The sequence below is a fragment of the Papaver somniferum genome, chromosome 4 (assembly GCF_003573695.1).
Source record: "Papaver somniferum cultivar HN1 chromosome 4, ASM357369v1, whole genome shotgun sequence".
Classification (NCBI taxonomy): Eukaryota; Viridiplantae; Streptophyta; class Magnoliopsida; order Ranunculales; family Papaveraceae; genus Papaver; species Papaver somniferum.
Window position 1 is genome coordinate 119,974,895 of NC_039361.1, and position 22,262 is coordinate 119,997,156.

At 37.8% G+C, this 22,262-nt stretch overlaps 2 protein-coding genes across 2 annotated transcripts; both read right to left on the bottom strand.

The window, feature by feature from the left end:
- Positions 1 to 9,350: 9,350 nt before the first annotated feature.
- LOC113276458 (50S ribosomal protein L12, chloroplastic-like) lies at positions 9,351 to 10,143 on the bottom strand. Its single transcript, XM_026526058.1, has one exon. The coding sequence runs from the start codon at positions 10,066 to 10,068 to the stop codon at positions 9,514 to 9,516; it is 555 nt and encodes a 184-aa protein (XP_026381843.1). The 5' UTR covers positions 10,069 to 10,143; the 3' UTR covers positions 9,351 to 9,513.
- A 164-nt stretch (positions 10,144 to 10,307) lies between these two features.
- Positions 10,308 to 17,060, bottom strand: LOC113276457 (pantothenate kinase 2-like). Its single transcript, XM_026526057.1, has 21 exons — positions 16,645 to 17,060; positions 16,297 to 16,547; positions 15,978 to 16,094; positions 15,588 to 15,707; positions 15,400 to 15,494; positions 15,214 to 15,307; positions 14,490 to 14,621; positions 14,185 to 14,297; positions 13,839 to 14,031; positions 13,233 to 13,420; positions 12,851 to 12,895; positions 12,694 to 12,742; positions 12,298 to 12,380; positions 12,073 to 12,189; positions 11,922 to 11,985; positions 11,656 to 11,802; positions 11,418 to 11,576; positions 11,244 to 11,327; positions 10,844 to 11,017; positions 10,616 to 10,687; positions 10,308 to 10,517 (listed from the first exon to the last, which is right to left on the bottom strand). Exons 1-21 carry the CDS (start codon positions 16,835 to 16,837, stop codon positions 10,428 to 10,430), a joined length of 2,580 nt encoding a protein of 859 aa, XP_026381842.1. The 5' UTR covers positions 16,838 to 17,060; the 3' UTR covers positions 10,308 to 10,427.
- Positions 17,061 to 22,262: the final 5,202 nt, after the last annotated feature.

Here is a 22,262-nt window from a genome sequence, read left to right on the forward strand (position 1 = left end):
GTCCCCAAGTGAAGTTTTCAAGGTGTAAACCTAATTACGTCTCACAAAGGAAACTTGGGTTAATAAAGGACAACTCTGGAAAGCAACTAGGACGCAAAAGTGTCAGGGATTAATAACTATAGTTGCAAGAGAATCTGTATTTATAGATTTTCAAGGTTCTAGGTAGCTTCGAATTCAAGCTAATTAAGATAAATTGAGATCCAGGTAAACACTTTCTCAGTTTAAGTGAAGTTCTTATTAGAAATTCATGTGATCATGTGAGAAGTGTTAGGATCTTCTCGGACCGCCGGACCCTACTTCTGGGCCCGACCACATAGCACCGATATTTTCCCCACTTAACCACCTGTTGCAGCAGGTGTGGGGTTTTAATCTAAAAGGCCTCGGTGCTATGTAAGGAGATGCCCAAGCTTATTAGGCACCACATGTACTTCCTCTTATTCCATGTGGGACTATCCTAGCTATACATATGTGGTTTACATCACGCCACATACTCCAACAATCTCCACCTTAGCGAGATTAAACCACCTCACCAATCTAATCATACTCCACCATATGATCACCGTCCGTATATGCTACCCATCGAACATGATTATTTTCACTACGCGCCCTGGGACCCTACTCCAGTTTGAGTTAATGGGAAGGCTATCACTAACTCTATCTTGAGCACAACCTTGCCCACCTAGAACCATGCTCCACCTGAGTTAATGGGGTGCGACACTAACTCCACCTTGAGCGCCAGCTCTATTTTGGGCCTTTCCTGCTCCACCTTGAGTCTGAATCCACCTGCGCCTAAGCCGGGTGACATCCACAACCACTTCTCCGTTTGGACAGTAGCCCCAACCATAGGCTCTGATACCAGTTGTTAGGATCTTCTCGGACCGCCGGACCCCACTTCTTGGCCCGATCACATAACACTGATATTGTCCCCACTTGACCACATGTTGCAGCAGGTGTGGGGTTTTAATCTAAAAGGCATCGGTGCTATATAAGGAGATGCCCAAACTTATTAGGCACCACATGTACTTCCTCTTATCCATGTGGGACTATCCTAGCTATACATATGTGGTTTACATCACGCCACATACTCCAACAATCTCCACCTTGGAAAGATTAAACCACCTCACCAATCTAATCATACTCCACCATATGATCACCGTCCGTATATGCTACCCATCGAACATGATTATTGTCACTACGCGCCCTGAGACCCTACTCCAGTTTGAGTTAATGGGAAGGCTAGCACTAACTCCATCTTGAGCACAACCTTACCCACCTAGAACCATGTTCCACCTGAGTTAATGGGGTGCGACACTAACTCCACCTTGAGCGCCAGCTCTATTTTGGGCCTTACCTGCTCCACCTTGAGTCTGACTCCACCTGCGCCTAAGCCAGGTGACATCCACAACCACTTCTCCGTTAGGACAATAGCCCCAACCATAGGCTCTGATACCAGTTGTTAGGATCTTCTCGGACCGCCGGACCCCACTTCTGGGCCCAACCACATAGCACCAATATTGTCCCCACTTGACCACCTGTTGCAGCAGGTGTGGGGTTTTAATCTAAAAGGCCATGGTGCTATGTAAGGAGATGCCCAAGCTTATTAGGCACCACATGTACTTCCTCTTGTTCTACGTGGGACTATCCTAGCTATACATATGTGGTTTACATCACGCCACATACTCCAACAAGAAGTTCTCCTTGAAATTACACAGAAGAATATACATTATAGTCCAAGGTACTGGAACTGTGTACATTGATATTTCATGGAAAATATGCCTTATGAACTTATAAGCATGAATCGTGTTCATTAACGCTCAAGACTTAAAACGTAATTCACAAAGTGATTTAGTGAATAAAGTTGTCTTGGAAGTGTTTATAAGATTTGTAGCAATGCCAAACGTATTTAGGAAAATAGTTTACGAGCATCTTCTTAGTTCGATACTGGGTAGGCATTATAGGGGTACGCATACCTATAGACCAATCCGTGAACTCATGCTGTTGCGGTACGCGTACTGCGTATGTGTACCTTTAGTCCTTCTCGAAATCAGGCCCTTGGGATACACGTGCCTCCTCCCGTTCACGAACTCAAAACCTTAGGGTACTCGTACTGGGTATGTATACCCTTACCCATTCCGGAACTCAGACCACTAGGGTATGCGTACCTGCCCTGCATCCAAAATTTTAATAACTTCTTAAAACTCTCTTTAAGAAATTTGAAACATTCTCGCCATAAAGAATAAATATCATTGCAATTTCAAAATGATCAACTTGAAATAAAAATAGTTCATGAAAAATAAATTGCTCTTAACCAAGATTGTTAAGGATCTATGGACATTTGTTGCTTGAATAATATTTCGAGAGAATTATCAAGACAAACTTGACTCGAAATTTCTTCGTTGCAATATAAAAACTACTAAAGTCATATGACATAGTCTCATAATATAAATGATAAATTACGTGACTAAATAGGATGGTTCAGTATTCACATACCTCTTTATCGACGAATTTCTCCAAATGTCTTCCTTTGATCTTCGGTCTTCAATCTTCAAGGGTTATTCAGTGATGTCTGCTACTCAACTACCATACTCTAATCCTAGTCGGGGACTTAACTTTAGTAGACTAATAATCAAGATGTACTTTTGTTCATCTAACACTGACAACAAGCTTGGGATAGCAAAACTTACGAGTTTGACCAAGCAGTGCTCTAACACACTCATCCCTGGATTATTCCCGCCCGAGCACGCTTAACTACAAAGTTTTCTGCTAAATCTGGTGCCAATTGTGCTGAAAAGTCCTGGGTGTTAGGAAAGGACAAACCATTACCTATATTCCAATCAGCGAATCCTACCTGCCGAATCGGGGTACTACATCCTAGTGACGAATTCACGTAAGTATATGAAAAGCATGCCTTGAAATTAAACATAAGAATACGTACTATGGTCCGGAAAATATGTGTTAGAGCACTGCTCGGTCGAACTCGCGTGAACTATAGCTTGATTTCTAGTTTACTATAGCTAAGTCTCGGACTAGGATAGAAAGTGTAGTTGAGCTCAAGAACTCCATGGCGATCATCATACAAGACGAAGAGCTACTCAAGGAACTGGTGGAATTTCATCGATAAAAGGTATGTGGAGACTTGAACTTATCTATCACTCAAAAGTCTATCTACTCTATCTCATATCTTGAGACAAAAGTCGTTTTGCTATATAGACTTTGATTATACACATTTGCTATTTCGAGCAGAGTTTATCTCGCTTATCTAATTCTCGAAATATGTGTTGGTAAGCTACCGCTTTGGCCAAGTTCATCTTTACCTAGTGACGAAAGTCATGTTATGTTTCAATCAATTGAAAATGGCTTTGACGAAAAATAACTTGTGAATAACAACTATATAACGTCCTCTAAGAATGTTTCAATGATTGAAATGAGAGTTTAGATTATATAACCAATGTTGGATATAAGCATTGTGTGGTAACACATACATGTATAAGTCCTTATTCTTCTTTAGAAAGATATGCTTCCAAAATAGGAGTGATTTGCTCAAATCTCTTGAAACTAGTAATGAAGCTTTCATCGTCAAAGAAATCACCGATGAAGATGAATATTTCGTCGTTGGAGAGCATCACTATCGATCTTGAAACCCAACCCAATAACCAAGAACCGCCATTAAAGCGAAGATAAACCTCAGAAGAGTAGATAAAACCACCGTAATGGTGTAGATAAGAAGAAAACATAATAAAAATTAAGCTATAACTACTAACTAACCTAGAAAACAAGAAATACTGAAGAAATCTGCTCAGATCCAATCCACTTAATGATTTTTTGTTGAAGAAGAAAAAGGAGAGAGAGAGAGAGTAGAGAGTTGAGTTTAGATGGTCTCACTATATAAATATTTCAGACTTGTATATTTTAGGTTTAGAGAATCCCTAATGTTCACTTCTTCCTAGCCACACAAAAAAAGAGAGAGTACATAAACCTAGTTTTGGAACCAATGGGAACTAACGAGAGGATTTGGGGTTGCATCAGTGTTTTGCTTCTATTATTTCCCTAGGATCATTTGCTAGCAGTCAAGGTAGGCGCAACACTAACTAAATCTTGTTTTTTGTTTTTAATTGGGTTAAAATTATTTAAATTCATATTTATAGGTTTTAAATATTGTGGTGATGTGATTAATGGTATTGTATTTATTGATTTCATGATGATGTTGAAGTTGTGTGATCTATGTATGTGTTTGATAAATTTACGGTCCTTGGGAATTGATGGTTGCTTCCCAAAAGACTTTTCTTTTTGACGGGTACGAGATATCCTTGGGAGTTGAAGGTTGCCTCCCTAAAAACAACATGGGGATCATTAGGAGTTGATGATTGCCTCCTATTTAATTGATAAACCCATGGGCTCCTTGGGACGAGAGGATTGATTGAATTTATTGTTGTTTATGGATGTGGTGTTTCCATGTGTTTGCGGTGTTGTTAATCATACTAGTTGTTTTTAAAAGGAATTTAAAAGTGTTTCTTTAAATGTTTTGTTGCTTATTTTCCTACTGGGTGTCACAACTCACGTCGTTTCATGACAAAAATTCCATATTTTATGGCACCACAAGGAGCTAATGGCGGAAAAGCATAGAGATCGGTTTTGGTGCATTAGTAGTTTGCATAGGATTTGTGATTGGAAAATTGTAATAAAATATCATCAAATTCCTTAATGATTTGTTAAGTTATTATTGATTATTAGTGCTTTGGATATTATTTGGTTAATGTATAACCAAAGAAACAATGCTACATTAAGAAAATTCTCTTTGATTAGACAATGAAAATTTCAGAGTTATGATGGTTTGACTGTTAATGATAATTATTATATAATATATTTTCGTTTAATTCTATTTTTAATGGATTTAATACTCCTTCAGAATGTGTTGATAAAATATTCGGAATTTTCCAAGTACTAGAAGTATTTTTGAAACAATTTTTTATCACTGTATTAAAACAAGAAATTTTCCGACAGATTCAACTATATTGAAGATTTCTTGTTTAAAAGTAATTCTATGACATGTTTTAGACTTTGGTGTCTTCTGTAAACTTCAAGATCTTTCTTTTTAATTTTTAAAATGATGGACCAAAGATGATTTTGAGTTTTGACTGATTTTATATGATTTTTATAAAATGGACTATCTCTGTTTTCCTTTTTCTGCAGTGCCGGTCAACTACATGTTTGACTGTGGTCAAAGTGTATTTAAATAAACCAAAAATTATAGAAAATTTATGACTAGAAATATACTCAGTTAGGATTCATAAAATATAATCATAAAAAAAATGGATTTGATTTATGCTCAGTAAAATTCTTGGAGTGAACTGATGTCTGTTTTTGTTTTACGTTTGTTCCACAAAAACGTGACTCTTTTGGATTGAATCTGGAACGTGTATCGGTGAAATTAATTTTTATGCTAAACTAGAGTTTTATAGGATTCATGTGTATTAAAAACCATGTCAAAGTAACGGGTACATCTTTCTAAATAATTTTTTTTCCGCTGCGACAGAATTTCTGAATTGAACATAGATTAATTAAGCCCAAATAAATTATTTAATGAGCTTGGGCTTAGTAGCCGGGCTTCGGCTATGGTATTGATGTAGCACTTCGGGTTTTCGGGCGTGGGATCCGGGCCCGAAAATCGGGGTATTACAAGTTGTATAAGCTAGAGTCGATTCTCCTTTAACCTTAGGTTTCTACCCGAGACCTTGTAGGTTAACGACTTGAAGACTTCATTGGGATTGTGATCTGATCTTGCTGATTTTATCGTATTGAGAACAATAATAACGATTGTCTTGAGATTGATATCTCTGATAGGCAAGATATAAAAGTAATCACAAACATCTTCGTCTCATCGTTTGTGATTCCACAATATCTTCTTTCACCGCGTCGATTAAGATTATTGTGAGGTGATCGATAATACTGATCTTTTATTCGGGAATATAAGTCCGGTTTATCAATTGGTTCATGTTCACCTTGATTTATCAAAATACGGAACAAAACTCGTAGGTATTTCTGTGGGAGACAGATTTATCTATTACCGTAGACTTTTCTGTGTGATACAGATTTGTTTATTAATGTCTTCGACTTTGGGTCGTAGAAACTCTCGGTTGTGGGTGAGATCAACTAAGGAAATCAAGTGCGTAGTATCCTGCTGGGATTAGAGACGTAAGGAGCGTAACTGTACCTTGAATCAGTGTGAGATTGATTAGGGTTCAACTACAGTCCAGTCCGAAGTTCATTGGTAGTATGCTAGTGTCTGTAGCGTCTTAATACAATGTGGTGTTCAAAGCTGGACTAGGTCCCGAGGTTTTTCTACATTTGCAATTTTCCTCATTAACAAAATTCTGGTGTCAGTGTTATTTCTTTTCCGCATTATATTTTGTTATATTTTGTGTGATCTGATCTTGCTGATTCTATCGTATTGAGAACAATAATAACGATTGTCTTGAGATTGATATCTCTGATAGGCAAGATATAAAAGTAATCACAAACATCTTCGTCTCATCGTTTGTGATTCCACAATATCTTCTTTCACCGCGTCGATTAAGATTATTGTGAGGTGATCGATAATACTGATCTTTTATTCGGGAATATAAGTCCGGTTTATCAATTGGTTCATGTTCACCTTGATTTATCAAAATACGGAACAAAACTCGTAGGTATTTCTGTGGGAGACAGATTTATCTATTACCGTAGACTTTTCTGTGTGATACAGATTTGTTTATTAATGTCTTCGACTTTGGGTCGTAGAAACTCTCGGTTGTGGGTGAGATCAACTAAGGAAATCAAGTGCGTAGTATCCTGCTGGGATTAGAGACGTAAGGAGCGTAACTGTACCTTGAATCAGTGTGAGATTGATTAGGGTTCAACTACAGTCCAGTCCGAAGTTCATTGGTAGTATGCTAGTGTCTGTAGCGTCTTAATACAATGTGGTGTTCAAAGCTGGACTAGGTCCCGAGGTTTTTCTACATTTGCAATTTTCCTCATTAACAAAATTCTGGTGTCAGTGTTATTTCTTTTCCGCATTATATTTTGTTATATAATTGAAATATCACAGGTTGTGCGTTTGAATCAATCAATTGGGAAATCCAACCTTTGGTTGTTGATTGAAATTGATTGATACTTGAACATTGGTCTTTGGTACCGTTCAAGTGATTTCTCTTATATTCAATTAGACTCGCAGATTTCTTTTTGCTTGAGTAAGTATTGAATCAAGAAAGAGAGATATAACTCTTTGATATACTTTATTAAGATTGAGTCTAGTTGATTCTCTTGAAAGTATATTAGAGTTAGTCCATACAGATTGCTAATCAAAATATTGGATGTGGTTGTTGTACCCCCATATTTTCAATATGGAACAATGCACAATGATAGTCCACAGAGGCTAAGTAAGGTCGTGAACTTACAAGCAATGATGGTGTTCAAGAACACTCAAGACTAAACAATAATCCAAAAGCCCAAAAGGATTTTGTGAGTAAAGTTGCCTTGAAAGTGTATGGGAGATATAACAAAAGAAAACTATATCCATGGTCAAGGTAAGCACAACGAGTATGCTTAGCCTTAGGTAGTTCATATTTTTTCCTTTGAACTTGAACTCCATGACTGGGTCAGATCGACCAGGTATACATACTGAGTATGTGTACCCATGGAAGCTTGCAGACTCAGGTCATCAAGCTATGCATATCCAATATTGTACTCTTGGAAGTTCGCGAAGTTAGATCTAAAGGGTATGCAAACTGGGTAGTGTACCCTTGGTAGATCACGAACTCAGATTAAAAAGGCATGCATCCTGGGTACACGTACCTTTGGCAGTTCGTGAAGTCAGATCGACTTGGTATCCATACTAGGTATGTACATCTCCAAGAAGTTTGTGTACTTTGCTCTCCTATTCCCAAACATTCCCAATACAGATAGTACACATACTAGGTATGCATACCCTAAACAGATCGTGAATTGTTTGCTTGGGCAATTTTCCTAAGATCAATTTAAACAAAAATAGTTTGTGAATAATAAATTGTTCTAACTAAGATTGCTAAAGATTTACGTCGACATAGTCTCATAAGATAAAATGGTAGATCCAATGAGTAAATGGGATACATCAGTGTTCACATATATCTTTGTTGATGAATTCCTCCCAAATGTCTTCGTTTTGTTCTTCAATATTTAATCTTGTAGGGACTTCGGTGATATCTGATACTCAACTACCATGCTCTAATCCTAGTCCATGACTTGACTTTAGTAGACTAGAAATCAGAATATGATTTTGTACGTCTATCATTACCAACAAGCTTGAGATCGCAAAACTTGTGAGTTCGACTGAGCGATGCTCTAACAAAATCGAAATCGGTGAAGTAACTCAAATTTGACAAGTTTTGGGTTAACTATATCCTACATAGTTTGTTTCTAGCAACTCTGACAATAGGGTTCAAACTGGTGGAGCTTAATTTCATGTTACACAAGTGCTTACACTTTTTTGGATTTTCTGGTACGAGTTTTATGCTATAATGGGGCACCTACACTAGATTTTATATCAAGAATAAGCAGTAATATCTTTACATATGCTTTATAAAGTTGAGCAGGAACCAAACCGACATCTAACTATTCTTATATTGTAAAGAAGAAAAGAGTTTGCACGGATATTTTTTGGGTAATTTTGGAGTTGAGAGGGTTTTCTTAGGCGATATCAGAGCTAATAATGATATGGGGGAATGGGTACTACGAAGAGCAAGAAGATTGTGAGAAGAATATGGAGGTATGTTACTATTTGTTGTTTAGTGGACCATTTGGAAAGAATGCAACAAGAAACTATACGGCAGTAAGTTTAGAAAAATGAATTTGCTGATAGTCGCATTTAAATTTACTCGGTTACTCCCACGGGAATTTCTTTGATAATATGTAATATATGTTGTTACTTTGTTTCAGGATGAGATTGATAAACGATTCCATAAAAAGATTTTTGTCTAAGAGGGGATCCTAGAGGATGAGAACAAACATGAAGGTGAAGACGATGGAAAAGAACTTGCTGGGAGCTACTGTTTTGAAGGTTTCAGCTACCATAGCTGACCGAGTTCTATGGGCTATGACTATAACCAGCATTAGTCTTGGGATAACCTAAAGGCCTGTGAATTTCCCATCTCTCTCTCTCATCTATCGCAATCTCTTCTTCAGTTTTAGTCCCACACAAACCTAATACAAGTGACACTTCGACACGTCACACATTATCACCATGGTAAGGTCATTGAGTTTTCATACCTAGATCATCTAAGTTCAAAATTTCTCGAATGTAATGCTACGATTGAGAAGAAACAGACAGATGAGTCGCATGACTGAACTGTGAAATTCTACCTCAAAATGAATTATAACATCAACAACTAAATACATTAAATCTGTAAAAAAAAGATAACGAGGGGATAAAAATAGAAAGAAAATCTGTTGAGCAAAAAAAAAGACAAGGTGAGATTCACCTCAACATCTCAACTATTCATTCTAAACAATGGAAACCTTAGCTCCGGCTTCTTCAAGCTGTTTTTTAGCATCGTCAGCTTCTTCTTTTGACACGGCTTCTTTGAATTTCTTAGGAAGTCCTTCAATCAATTCCTTAGCTTCTTTCAATGCCAAACTTGTTAATGCTCTAACAGCTTTGATTGTAGAAATCCTTGCACTACTTGGAACTTCGTCAATCACCACATCAAACTCAGTTTTCTCCTCAACAACAGCTGGTGCCTCAGCTCCAGCTCCAGGAGCTACGGCGACGGCAGCAGGAGCAAATGCAGCTGCAGAAACACCAAGTTCCTCTTGTAACCAATCTACAAGTCCGCGAGCTTCTTCTAAGGTCAGGTTTTTGAGTTCAGTCCCTATCTTTTCAATCTTCTCTGAGGCCACAGCATTGATTGGTGGTAGAAATGTGGCTTTCCGGGACAATTTGGAGTTTCGTGAAGGGAAATCTGATGTTTGTTGGGGAAACGTCGAAGATGAGGATGTAGGAAAAGCAGAGGTTAGTGCAGGAGTGCGCAGAGTGATAGCCGAAAGAGTGGAAGCCATTTTTGCTGAGCCTTGAAAGGTCTAGAGAGAGAGAGGCAGAAGGAGAGCAAGAAGGAATGGAAGAGGAATGGATAGGATGAGGTTGTTATATTGGGAGGGACTTGGGAGCGTAATGGGCTAAAATAGATAAACCCGAGGCTAGTTTTGTTGACCTTCATGCCAATTGGGTAACGTTCACCCACTGACCATAATTGCTAACGAACAATATTACTGCTGAAGTACAGAATAACAATGCTGGATTGTTCAAAAAAATGGCTAACATTTTCTGTATATCAATCGTGTCACTAAAATCTTTATAACGTGTCTACATTGTATTAAGTAGAGAAATTAGAGAATAATAATAAAATATTATACTAGTTTCAGTCAGCTGGTTCAAATCGGCAGACACAGTCGTATATATTTCCTTTCAATAGTTTCTCTGCTAACCTTTGGTTCTTCACCATTGCAAGCTGAAATACCAGATCAATTCATTTTAATGTAACGGCAGACTCGAGAGAACTACTCTAGTGATGAATTTAAAAGAAAATATTTCAGAATAGATATTCACCTTCAGAGCATCACATTTAAAGTGAGCATTGAAGTTGGTATGAATAGCACGACCCATTCCTTCCAAGATAATCTGACGAACTCAAGTAAGCCAAGTTAGGATGACATCTATATTTGGAACAGTGTTCATCTATCTTCCGTTGCTTTAGACTTGTAAATCTTAAGAAGAAAGAAGCGCAAGTCAAGTTAAGCTTGACAAAGATTTCAAGAAATGGTAGTAAAAGTTTACCAGATCTGCATCATTAGCAGCGGCAGCAAGCTCTGAGCTAACTTGGCGGAAGTCTATGCATGGACCTCCACATCCACTCTCAATAACTGTTAGAGGCACTGATGGTATACTTTTTGCCATTGTATCCATGAGCAGGCCTCCTGCTTCAGCGGCTTTTCGGAGAATATCACAGTACTGTGGGAGGTGGATTAATATGATAGGTTTGTTAACATCACTAAAGAAGAAGAAGAAGAAGAAGAAGAAGAAGAAGAAGAAGAACTATAGGAGAGGCTAGATGATCAAATAGAGATCATATGCCCAAAAAAAATTCTTACAAGGGTAATAAATTGAGAAGTGAATCCTTGAAAAGGACTCCATAAGAATATATGACAACTGAAGTAAATGTTACTTAGAAACAGACCTTTGAAGCCTTGGTAACAATTTCAAGAAGTTCCATCGCAGTCACATCATTTAGGGCAGGAAGGGAGTTTCCGACCAGAACAACCTAAAATAAGATACAAAAAGCCTAACTGTTCAACAAAAACAGATTAAGCACTACTTTTCAGAATTTGGTCATAGAGACAAACGAACTCACCTCAGTTCCACGGCGTAGGAGTTCCCGAGCTAGTGGAAGCATTCCAAGAACAATATCGGCACCAGAGTTGTCCACAAATAGCAATGCTCTCCTATGTGGCTTAGGTTTCTCGGTAGCAGAGCCTAGCACTCTGTCCCTAAATATATCGAAGTCATCCACCTGAAAGCATAAGAACTCGGATAGTCAGATTCCAGCAACTTTAAACAAGCTCCAAAATATGGTGATATACGCTACTTACACGCCAAGGCCGACACATTTTGTTGCGACTCATGCGATATATTTCAATAATGCTTCCATTATGATACAGGTCCACACATGCACGTGATCCCCAATCAAATATATTTGCAGCTAGAACACCTTCAATTACAGAATGTAATCGATTCTCCTGCAGATTACAGGACCCCACTAGTCAATAGCGCGCAGGTCAATCACCTCTAAAGGAAGGAGATATTCAATATCTAGCAACTCTTGTTAGGTAGAGTAGTAAGTCACCACTGGACATACCTCAGTCATACTATCGAGCTCCATTAAAAGGTCAGGGAAAACTACAAGTGATGCTTCATTTTCTCTGCCACATAGGGAGAACATGGTGAGGCTCAGGAAATCATGCTATGTAAAAGCCTCAAAAGAAACATTTCATCTTGTTCACTTCTACCTCTGTTTTATGGTTTTATACGCATCAACAAACTGAAACTCCCTCAAGCAATCTTCTCTTAACTCCAGAAGAGTTGCAAGTCCCAGCTTCCCGTAAGCAGCAGGCTCTTCCATCAATCTATTTTTTTAATGCGAAAACAAAATAGTTACTACTTTTGTAGTAGCTGTGCATAAACATGTTATTTGCCAAGTTATGCCAGAAATTATTTATGTTACTGCAAGTTACCTAGCCAAATGAGCTGAGAATGCATGTGCAAAGCCGTCACCCTTTCTTCTAGCAATGTCTGTTCCACCTTCACTTGCTACCGCCTGCCATGATGCACACAAAAAAGCCCGGACTGTTAAAAAACATTCTCAGGATAGCCTCTAAACGTAATAAGATTAAGAAAATAAAACCGAAAACAGTCATCTAACAAATGCAGTTGTTCGAGCACACTGAAAACTTCGCATCATAAATTTATACTCAGAATCTTTAGTACTCTATCTCTGGAAGATGATTTAGAGAACTTCGTATGCCTTTTAACAGTGCTAGTTTTCCTCTCTAATACATGCACACACACACACACACACACACACACACACACACATTTGACATCCAACTCACAAGCATATAGATGCTTACCTTATCAACAAGGTCAGGCAAAACTTCTGATAGGATGGTCAACCAATACCTACAGAGAGGTTTTGTTACAATCATAAGATAGGCATTACATTAATGATTACAGTCATCAAAGCAGTTGAGAGATAGTCAAACAAGTAGACAGAACGAATGCACTCACTTAAGTTCTGTTTGATCCGAGAGATCAAAAGTGTTAGGGTCATACCTGTAGACAAGAGATTGATATGGTGTTAGGAGTTCCATGCTTACAAAGGCTAATCCAAATAAATAATATTGTGATGGGTTACTTATCACCACCACAAATACAAATGCAGCTAAGACTTATCTATGTTGTTCTTTCTTCAATCTTTACCTTTACAAACTGATGAAGTGCCTAGCAGAGGTTATTGACAATAGGATACTAGAGAAGGAGAGGATTACAACATACGAACTTAAGGAAAAGCGAAGAGTAGGAGGCGTTGTTCGCAGTGATCTAGTCCAAGTGGAAATATGTACTTATTTCAATACAAATAAGATATGATAAAGAATGAGATGTGACGCACGTTTTAGGATCAGCCAATAATGGAAACACCTCGAGTGTCGGTACGACATGAAGAACTCCAACGTTTAAAGCATCTCCTTTCGAGGAAGAATGTGACAGGCCTTCAGGACCCCTGATTCCCTTTAAAACAATGGGTACCGGTGCAATAATCTCAGTTCCTTTCTGGACAAATTTTTCCATCCATGTAATCTACAAAAAAAATGGTCAGTCAGATTTCAGTTCGCTCAGCTACATATTGGTGACATAGGGTTCTTACATGCTTCGGATCCACTACTCAAATTTATCAGATATAACAAGTAGAAAAAAAAAAACAGAATTGATTCCATATACTAATTGCACTATCCAGTGGCTGTGTTACGAGCTTTTTAGTTGCTGCCACGTCACTTCTGAGCTCGGTCATCAAACCATTTGGACCTGCTTGGTGTTCTTTCACTTCCTCTTTGCAATGCTTTGGATGTCCAGACGTTCTATTCTTTTTGGCGAAAAAAAATATTTCAAGGATAGATCATCCATGCATATGTAGGGATGAGGTTATCTATATGTAGACAGGCTTTTGCATTTCCGTAACTAGTATCATGCTCCAATATATGATTTTTATTGTACTTGCCTTCTCATTTAGATCTCTAATAGGTGGACCATGGATCCTTCCTCCCACATAAGGTGCGCCCATTGGAAATCGCTCTACTAGCTGGTGTGGCATTAAGTCATCCAGACCGTGCTTTTCAGAGCTCAGGAATGCACCCAAAGCTCCTAGAAACCCCTCATGCCGTAAAAACATAGCTTGTGCCTCACCCTTTGACCTAAATGAAAATATTGTATAGAAGATGCATTACATCAGTACACAATGGAGAATATATAATACATATTAACTGGGTAAGTACGGGCAATAACTTGGGTTCCTGGCATGTTACAGAAACGTATAATGTAGCATGTTATACAGATTCATGTATTACCAGTAATTGAACGCATTGGAGATAGTATTCATGGTATAAGCATGACCCCGAATAAAAAAACCTCCAAAAAATATCCGCTTGATCCCAAACCTAAATGCATTCAAGTAAGCGATCTACTGTCCAAACGTCCAATCAAAATTACCATTAATCAGAATCTAGCAAGCTCATAAATACTGCATGTGAAAGAGAATGACCAAGAATTATTAAATTACTTTAGAGAGAAACAAAAAGATCTGACTATAGATTTATATAACAGAAGAAAGCCAAAATGTTACAGACAAGAAATTTGATTAGCTGAAACTCACCTGCCCAATATTGTACGATATCATTCTCAAGAGAGATAAGGTGAGATCTTCAGGCCTGTAGTCGTCGAGCTCCTTATTTTCAGAAATTGCCTTCCCAAAGCTAGAAGCAATATTTGTTGCTGACAGACCAATCTACAACCGTCAAAGGAATAACCAAATAAGAATATGCTTAATAATTCTGAAAAGGAACATGAAAACTGAATGCTGGAATCCAAAATAAAAGATCTTATACCAGCTAACATTTGCAGTGACTAGTAGAGCTTTGAAGTTCAAACCTGGTGTGTATCTAAGATCCTATACAATTGTAGTGTAGTCTAATCACAAGTTTTGTACTTTCATCTTACCACCGAAAGTCAAAGAGTGTGTCCACATTTAGTTCAGTGGTTACGGTCACATAGGTCCTAACGAGTCCACCAGCAGATAGCCAGAACGACTATTTTTGCAGAGGCAAACCTATCAAGCACTTTAAATTCCTGATAACTTCCATTGTCATCAACTGGAATAGGAGAATTGCATTACACACTTGCTTGTCAAATCTGTTTTCAGGCATATGATGTAATTTTTGGAACTAAACATCATCTTGAGTTCTGCAATTTCAACAATTTGATTCCCATGCATACCATATCTCTATTATGAGCTAAGATACATTTGAAGAGCACATACTTGCTAAACCAACAAGGTAACAAGAGAAGAGACTAGAATAAAGAACAATAAATAAAGATACCTTGGAATAGTCCATACCACCATAGATGTCTCCAACAAACATGTCTACAGCTTTAATATCACCTCGCTGACTCATCTCAAGCAACTCATCAAAACTGGATGACAGATGCATGTGAGGAATAAATTGAAAGTTTATATTGAGAGGACAAGATTAAGGACAAATATAGTAAGACCAAACCCAACGGACCTTTGACACTTCGTCAAAAGCTTTCCCAATCCCCAAAAAGTACCACCTCCAACGTTTGTCCCACTAACCCGCTCAAACGTACCATCTCCATCCACCTAAAATCCAGCTCAGGTTTGGCAGAATGATTAGATTTTTCAAATATTGAACCTTGCTAGGCTAAAGGTCACAAAGTAGGACTATGTTGTTACCTTTATTATACTAACGCCAGAGCCGATATTAACAAGAAGATAGGGGTACAAGTCATCATGGTCAATCTGCACAAATTCTTTCTGTCCCCCAACATGTGTGAAAGCTTCATGAGAAATCGCCTGATAATAAGTGCATTAAAGACATTAGATGACATACCAATCTGCCGAACTTCCCTACAATACTATGGACTTTGTTGTTCTCTCTAAAATACTTCCCCGATATACCAAAAATCTTAGAGAAAGAGATGATGCATTTAAAGACATAGATAAGTCTCGACTGAAAATAAAGGTTACGGTTGTTTTGCATGTCATGCCATAATCAGTCAACAATCTAATGTCATCGATGATAAGCCCATGCATAACTAAAAAAGAAAAGAAAAGTGAATCCACCTTCAACAAAAAATTTGCTCCAGCCACCAAAGCATCCATCTCATCTTCCTTATCAATGCTAACCCCAAGTTTCTCTTTGAACAAATCAGCAAACTTAAACGCCCCGCCACCTGTTGCCTGCTCATAAGCTCAGTTAATAGTTCTCACATACGTTAAGCATCGATACAAGTCATCTACGACAATTCTATTATAATATCAATTTGCAAGTAAATCCGCAAACCATGATTTACATCTTATATTACAGTATTTTCTCACTGGCAAACATAATAAACCTACAAAAATGTATTGTTTAGAAGTAAATTCTTGGCATAGAAATTACCTTAATAGTTGCAGAATTTCCAGAAGATATTTCAGAAGAACCAAGATGAAGTTGCTTAGAAGAAATGAATTCCAAACACTCATTAATCTTCTGTGTTTCAAAGTTAACAAAATGCAGCCTCCCACCACCAGAAGAACTAGAAGATAACATGTTCCTCCTATTAAAACTAGAACTCCCAACTGTATCCTTAGGTGATTTCTTAGAACGATCTTGATCATGTCTTGAAAAGTATACTAACTTAATCAATGATCCTATCGAACACAAACAAAACACAAAACCCTAGAGATCAAGAAATGATATGAAAATATAATGGTTCCTCATTAATGAGTTGATTAGTTAGTTAATTACCTCCAATGTCTAGAGCTAGATGAGAAATATCATCAGATTGATTTGGTAATAAGATAGTTGGATCTTTTTCTTCATAATTTCCTTGAATCTCAGCACCTCTTAAATTCAATTGAGGCCGAACAATATTCTTCTTCTGTACAACATCCTCCATTTCTCTCTCAATCTCAACTTCTTCTGTATCTTTGTTATTCATTTTATCAAAATGAATCAATCAAATCAACACTTTATTAAAATTCTCACACTATACACTTATTTAAATCTCTCAGTCTCTGATTAAGTATCACTTGTTAATCAGAATCTCAGCTAACAGTATCTTCAACTGTAATTCAAAAAAAGAGATTTTGACAAGAGAGATTGGAGGAATTAAAGATTATTCGATGAAGAGTCTGAGAAACATCAAAGTGGAAGGTGAATCAGTTAACGGTGGAAAATATGTTTATTTACTGACAACTTATGCATATCTTTGTGGCATGACTTTAGCCTCGCTGGTTCTGGGCCTAGTTTCCACATCCACCGATAGACAAGGGTACGGGGTGTCTAAATTTTCTGAAACTATCAATTTATCCTCTAAAAATATTAATATTATCAATTAATCCCCATTAACTCTTAATAATAAAATTTAAAAACAAAATCAGAATTTCATTTCCATTCCCTCATAAACTGATTCTTCTCTTCTTCTTCTCCCTCTTTTTTCATTTTCTTGAATTGAAACCAAAACATCGTCGATTATCGACGATCCAAATACGATTAATCGTTTTTTTTTCTATATAATGACGAAACAACTGCGAGTGAAGCATGCTACTAACCGGAACTATCTTAGTGCGAGTAATCCCAGAATTGTTCAAGCGATTGGAAACAAACCGAAGAAGAAAACGGTTGAGTAAGACGAACCATCTTTGATCGCACAAGAGGAGGAAATTGGTCGAATCAGGTACTTTTCTATCAACTCAATCCTCTAAATTAGGTTTTAATAACATGCAATCGCTCAAAAATTAGAAATTTTGAAATAAAATTTTTCTGGGTTTACCAGAATCTGACGATGTTATATGTGCCCACATAAACCGATTGTGTAGCCACTTCTTAGCTATAATCAGATTTCATTTGCATTTATAAAAACCGACTGTTGATGTGTAATGTTAAATCGGGTTTTATAACAGTATCGAGTAAACCGATTGTTGTAAGAAAGAATGCCCAATGTTTCTGTAACTTTTTCTTGTTAGAATCGGATTACATTAACACTTATATAAACCAATTGTCAATGTGTTATGTTAGGAATCGGTCTTTATATGTATATCGAGTAAACCGATTGTATACCTTGAATTCAAAAATATGCATTGAATTCCATTGTTGTTTGTTGCCTATCTCCGTATTTTACAGGCCAAACAAAGACAAGCAACAAAAGCAAGCCGAAAAGAAATATAAGAGGAAAAATGACTTTGATTCTCCTCAGAGTTTGGGACCTCGTCGAAAGGGCGGTAAAAACTTGAATGCTTCCCACCGAAGGGGCTCGGGGAGTAAAGCCAAAGGAATCTGCATCAATGACCCACCACCTCAAGCGGAGCAACCAAGACAAGAAGAATCTGATTCTGATACACCTGCTGAAGAAGGAGTGGTGATAGAGAAGTTGATGAAGAAGAAAGTGTTGAGGAGGAAGTTAATGAAGAAGAAAGTGGTGGCAAGGAGATCAATGAAGAAGAAAGTGGTAGCAAGGAAGGTGATGGAGAAGAAAGTGAGGATGAAGGTGATGGAGAAGAAAGTGAGAATGAAGTTGATGAAGAGATAGCATAAGTTCAAGAAAAAGTCCAAGGAGGAGAAGTTCAACAACAAGTCCAAGGATGAGAGGCTCAAGAACAAGGTAAGACAGATGGTAAAAAAGATGGTCCAAAGAAGAAGAAAGGGGACCACATGCCCGACCTGGATAAGATGTTTCCTCGTGGCCCTAATGATCGTGTTTACGGGTTACTCGGTGATGGAGGACGGGTGTTATGAGGGTACAAAGAGAGTTGGGACGCGGTCATCTGCGATAGCATAGTAACTACCTAAACCTTATGCTATGTAACATAAAACTTATTATCCGTGTAGTGTTTTGATTATTGTCCATTGGATTTGTTTTGTTTTATAGGATCACAGGGATGTCGTTCGTTGTATGAATCCAGGAACATCGGTGAGTATGATGAATAATTGGCCACTGCAAGGAATAGAATCAACCGTTGAAGAAGTTGAGGAAGTAATTGATCTAGTCAAATATATGGGGTTGTTGTCTGCGGTCGAGAATTTGGATCTTGGTTACGACAAACCTCTTTGTTCCGCCTTTGCAGAGAGATATTACGGGGAAACAGATACTTTGCATCTTCCGTTTGGCGAAATGACAATAACTCCAAATGATGCGAAGTTCATTACCGGGATAAGCATAGACGGTAAAGCCGTGAAACACGAAGAGTACGCGCAAGATCTTGAGTGGGATAAGATTTACGCGTTCACCAAGGAAGTGTTCCAATGGGATGAGGAGATGACCAAGTCGCATATGCTAGTAGGCAAATATAAGCAGAGGATATTCCATCTCTCGAAGTTGAAGGACCTCTTCAGTGGAACAAAGAAACTTCGTGCTGAGGGAAAATAGGTGACCAAGGAACGTATCTTCGCCACGGCCAATGCGTATGTCCTCTACGTCCTGGGATCTGTTATCTTTCCCGACGTTTCCAGTGCCCTTATGAACGCCAACTTTATTCAGTTGTTGCAACCATTTGACAAGATTCACGAATACTCTTGGGGCACTACCATCCTTGCACACTCGTTGAACGAGTTGAGAAAGGCTTATAGGGATGACAGGAACCAAATCAGAGGGAATATGGCTTTTCTGCAGGCGTGGATATATTTGCACTTCCCAATATTTTCTAAAAGGGCGTTTGAGAACAAGGAATGGTACGGTAACTTTTATGGAGGCGTGTATACCTACAGGAGTAAGGAAAAGTCCCAAGATGTGGTTTATCAGAAGTTGAGACGCCAGTTGGAAAACTTGACGACGAAAGATGTTATCTTTGACCCTTACAAGAATGATTTGGCCAAAGGAAAAGGAAAGATGGTGGGGTGCGCCGAGCAAGATAGCTGTTTTGGACCTTTGTTTCACCCAAGAGGATATGTAATGTACAACCTGACGAGAGTCGCAAGACAATGCGGATACGTACAAAAAATCCCAAAGGAGTACAAGAAGTTTAAAATCGATGAGAAAAAAGCGAGTCATTTGATAATGATATTGAGATTGTTCACCACCCTTTACCATCATGTAAATATTGGGAAGAGAGTACAACATATATGCTATGGATGGTCGATTGAGAACAGATAATGAGGAAACTCCAGGTTACATGCCATGGTATCTCAATATTTCGCATCCTCGAGTGATACGAGTAGATGAGAGGCCTCGGATAGAGGACAACGATACAACTCTCAAAAATGTGGTGCGTATTATTTCTCAATTACGGTTTTGTTAATTATTTTAGCATTATTTGTTTAATGTTTGTTGTTTAAAATGGAAACAGAGAAGACGAGTCGGGCACTTGATAACCCAAGCACAGCTAGCTATCATTAAAGGGAAAAATGTTAAGGCCAATGAAAAGCTGATTAATGAATTGAACAGTCTCGAAGATGTAGAAGCGGGTGCAAAGTTTGGGGAACCGGTGGAGGAGGAGGGGCCAAAGAGAAATAGGAAGAGAGTTGCCTCAAAAAAGAATTCTGAAGGTGTATCGAACAACACCCAACCTACTAAACGAGGACGAGGTGGTCGTGGAAGTGGTCGTGGTGGGGATGTTGATGAATGAACGATTTCAAACTTATGTTTTTAACTATGGATAATTATGGTGTCAAAACTTATGTCTTAAACTTATTGTCGAATTATGTTTGGTTATATTCTTAGTTTATGAATGACTGAATCTGGTTTCTTTTGAAAATTATTTTTGTTTATCTAAGACGCTACAAAAGAACCAACTACAATGTGTGTGTAAAAAATGCATGATTCTGGAAGTTTTTCTGTCACAATCGGTTTACATTTACCTGTATAAAATCCGATTATGACAGTTCTCCAAAGGCACAATTTCATAATCGGGTTTTGAAGGTGCACCACATAGACCGTTTCTGAAAATTTCGTTCACCTGGTTTTTAAGTTTTCAGAATCGGTTTATAAAGATACTTTTAAAGTCCGATTATGACAAAACAAAAAACTCCAGAGTTTTGATATCCTTGAGAACCGGTTTATGTGGGCATCCCATATAATCTTGATTCTTGTGAGGAAAAGTGACAATGTTACTGTATCTTTTTTTTGACAAGAATCGGATTACAAGTGACATATTAAAAACCAATTATTGAGAGGCATATTTTGACAACCTTTATAATCGGTCTAGGTTGGCATCACATGTAATCCAATTCTTGCAAGGAAAAGTGGCAGTTCTTCTGTAAATTTTTTTTTTCCAAGAATCAGATTACATATGCAACATTAAAAACTGATTATTGATAGGCACATTTTATATGATTTTGCAAGGACACAATCAGACCATGCGTACATACCTAAACTCCGATTGTTTGAAAATATTCGTTGATCTTTATCTATATAAAGAAAACTTCTTTGAGCCACTCCCACATCACACACTTAGCCTAAAAAATGGAATAGGATCCGGAAGTAGATAAGCAGCTCGTGAAATGGGAACCATATGAATATTTGTGTCTCGTTAAATCGTTTGCTAATACGTCCCGTGAACGTCCGAATGAAATTTATTCAATGTTTTGGAAGAGAGTTAAAGAGTTCTTTTACGGGCGTACCGCGAATCTGAATAACCGCAAATGGAGAGACTTGGCATATCGATTCAACTACATAAAAAGCGCAATGCGAGAGTATGTTAAAGTTAGAAATATGGTGTACCAAAATCATCCACAAGCTCCTCTTAGTGAAAAAGTGAGTAATCCAATAATATTTATACTTATGTCATCGTTAAAAGTTCGCATATTTACTAGCATTTAAGAATTCACTGAATTTCAGCTGGAACGTTTCACTGGGCTTTGGAGAATTCTTAATGGGGAAACTTAGTTCATTCACCACAAAGAATATACGAAGTTGTACCGACGTGCTCGGAGATTCATTGACGAATGTGTCAAATTCTAGAATTCCCGTACTGAATCTTATATATGTAATGCGCTAATTTCCTAAACTAAGTAATGAATATTTTGTTTCTGAAAGTAGGGTATAATCGGATTATGTGGGCATACATAAACACCGATTCTGATAGTCGGTTTATGTGGGTATTGAAAAAACCTAATTCTAGGTTTACTTCATCATTTGAAAAACTCAACCCAAAATCGGTTTACAACTGTACTAACATCGACCGATTCTGGATCGAGATTTTTATTTTTTTTTTAAAAAAAGGAGGGGAGGGGGGCGACTTTCATGCTGCTAGGCGACTGGCGTTTTTTAAGTGTTTTTGGTGTGGGTCGTGGTTTTCTTTGATCAAACCAGTTCTACCAAATCCTTCTCTTTCGATTCTTGCCTCATCTTCTTCCCCTCTTCCCAAGCTTTCGATTGACACCCTAATTTTGGCATTTGCATCTCTATGGATTTATTTGTGCAGTTAGGG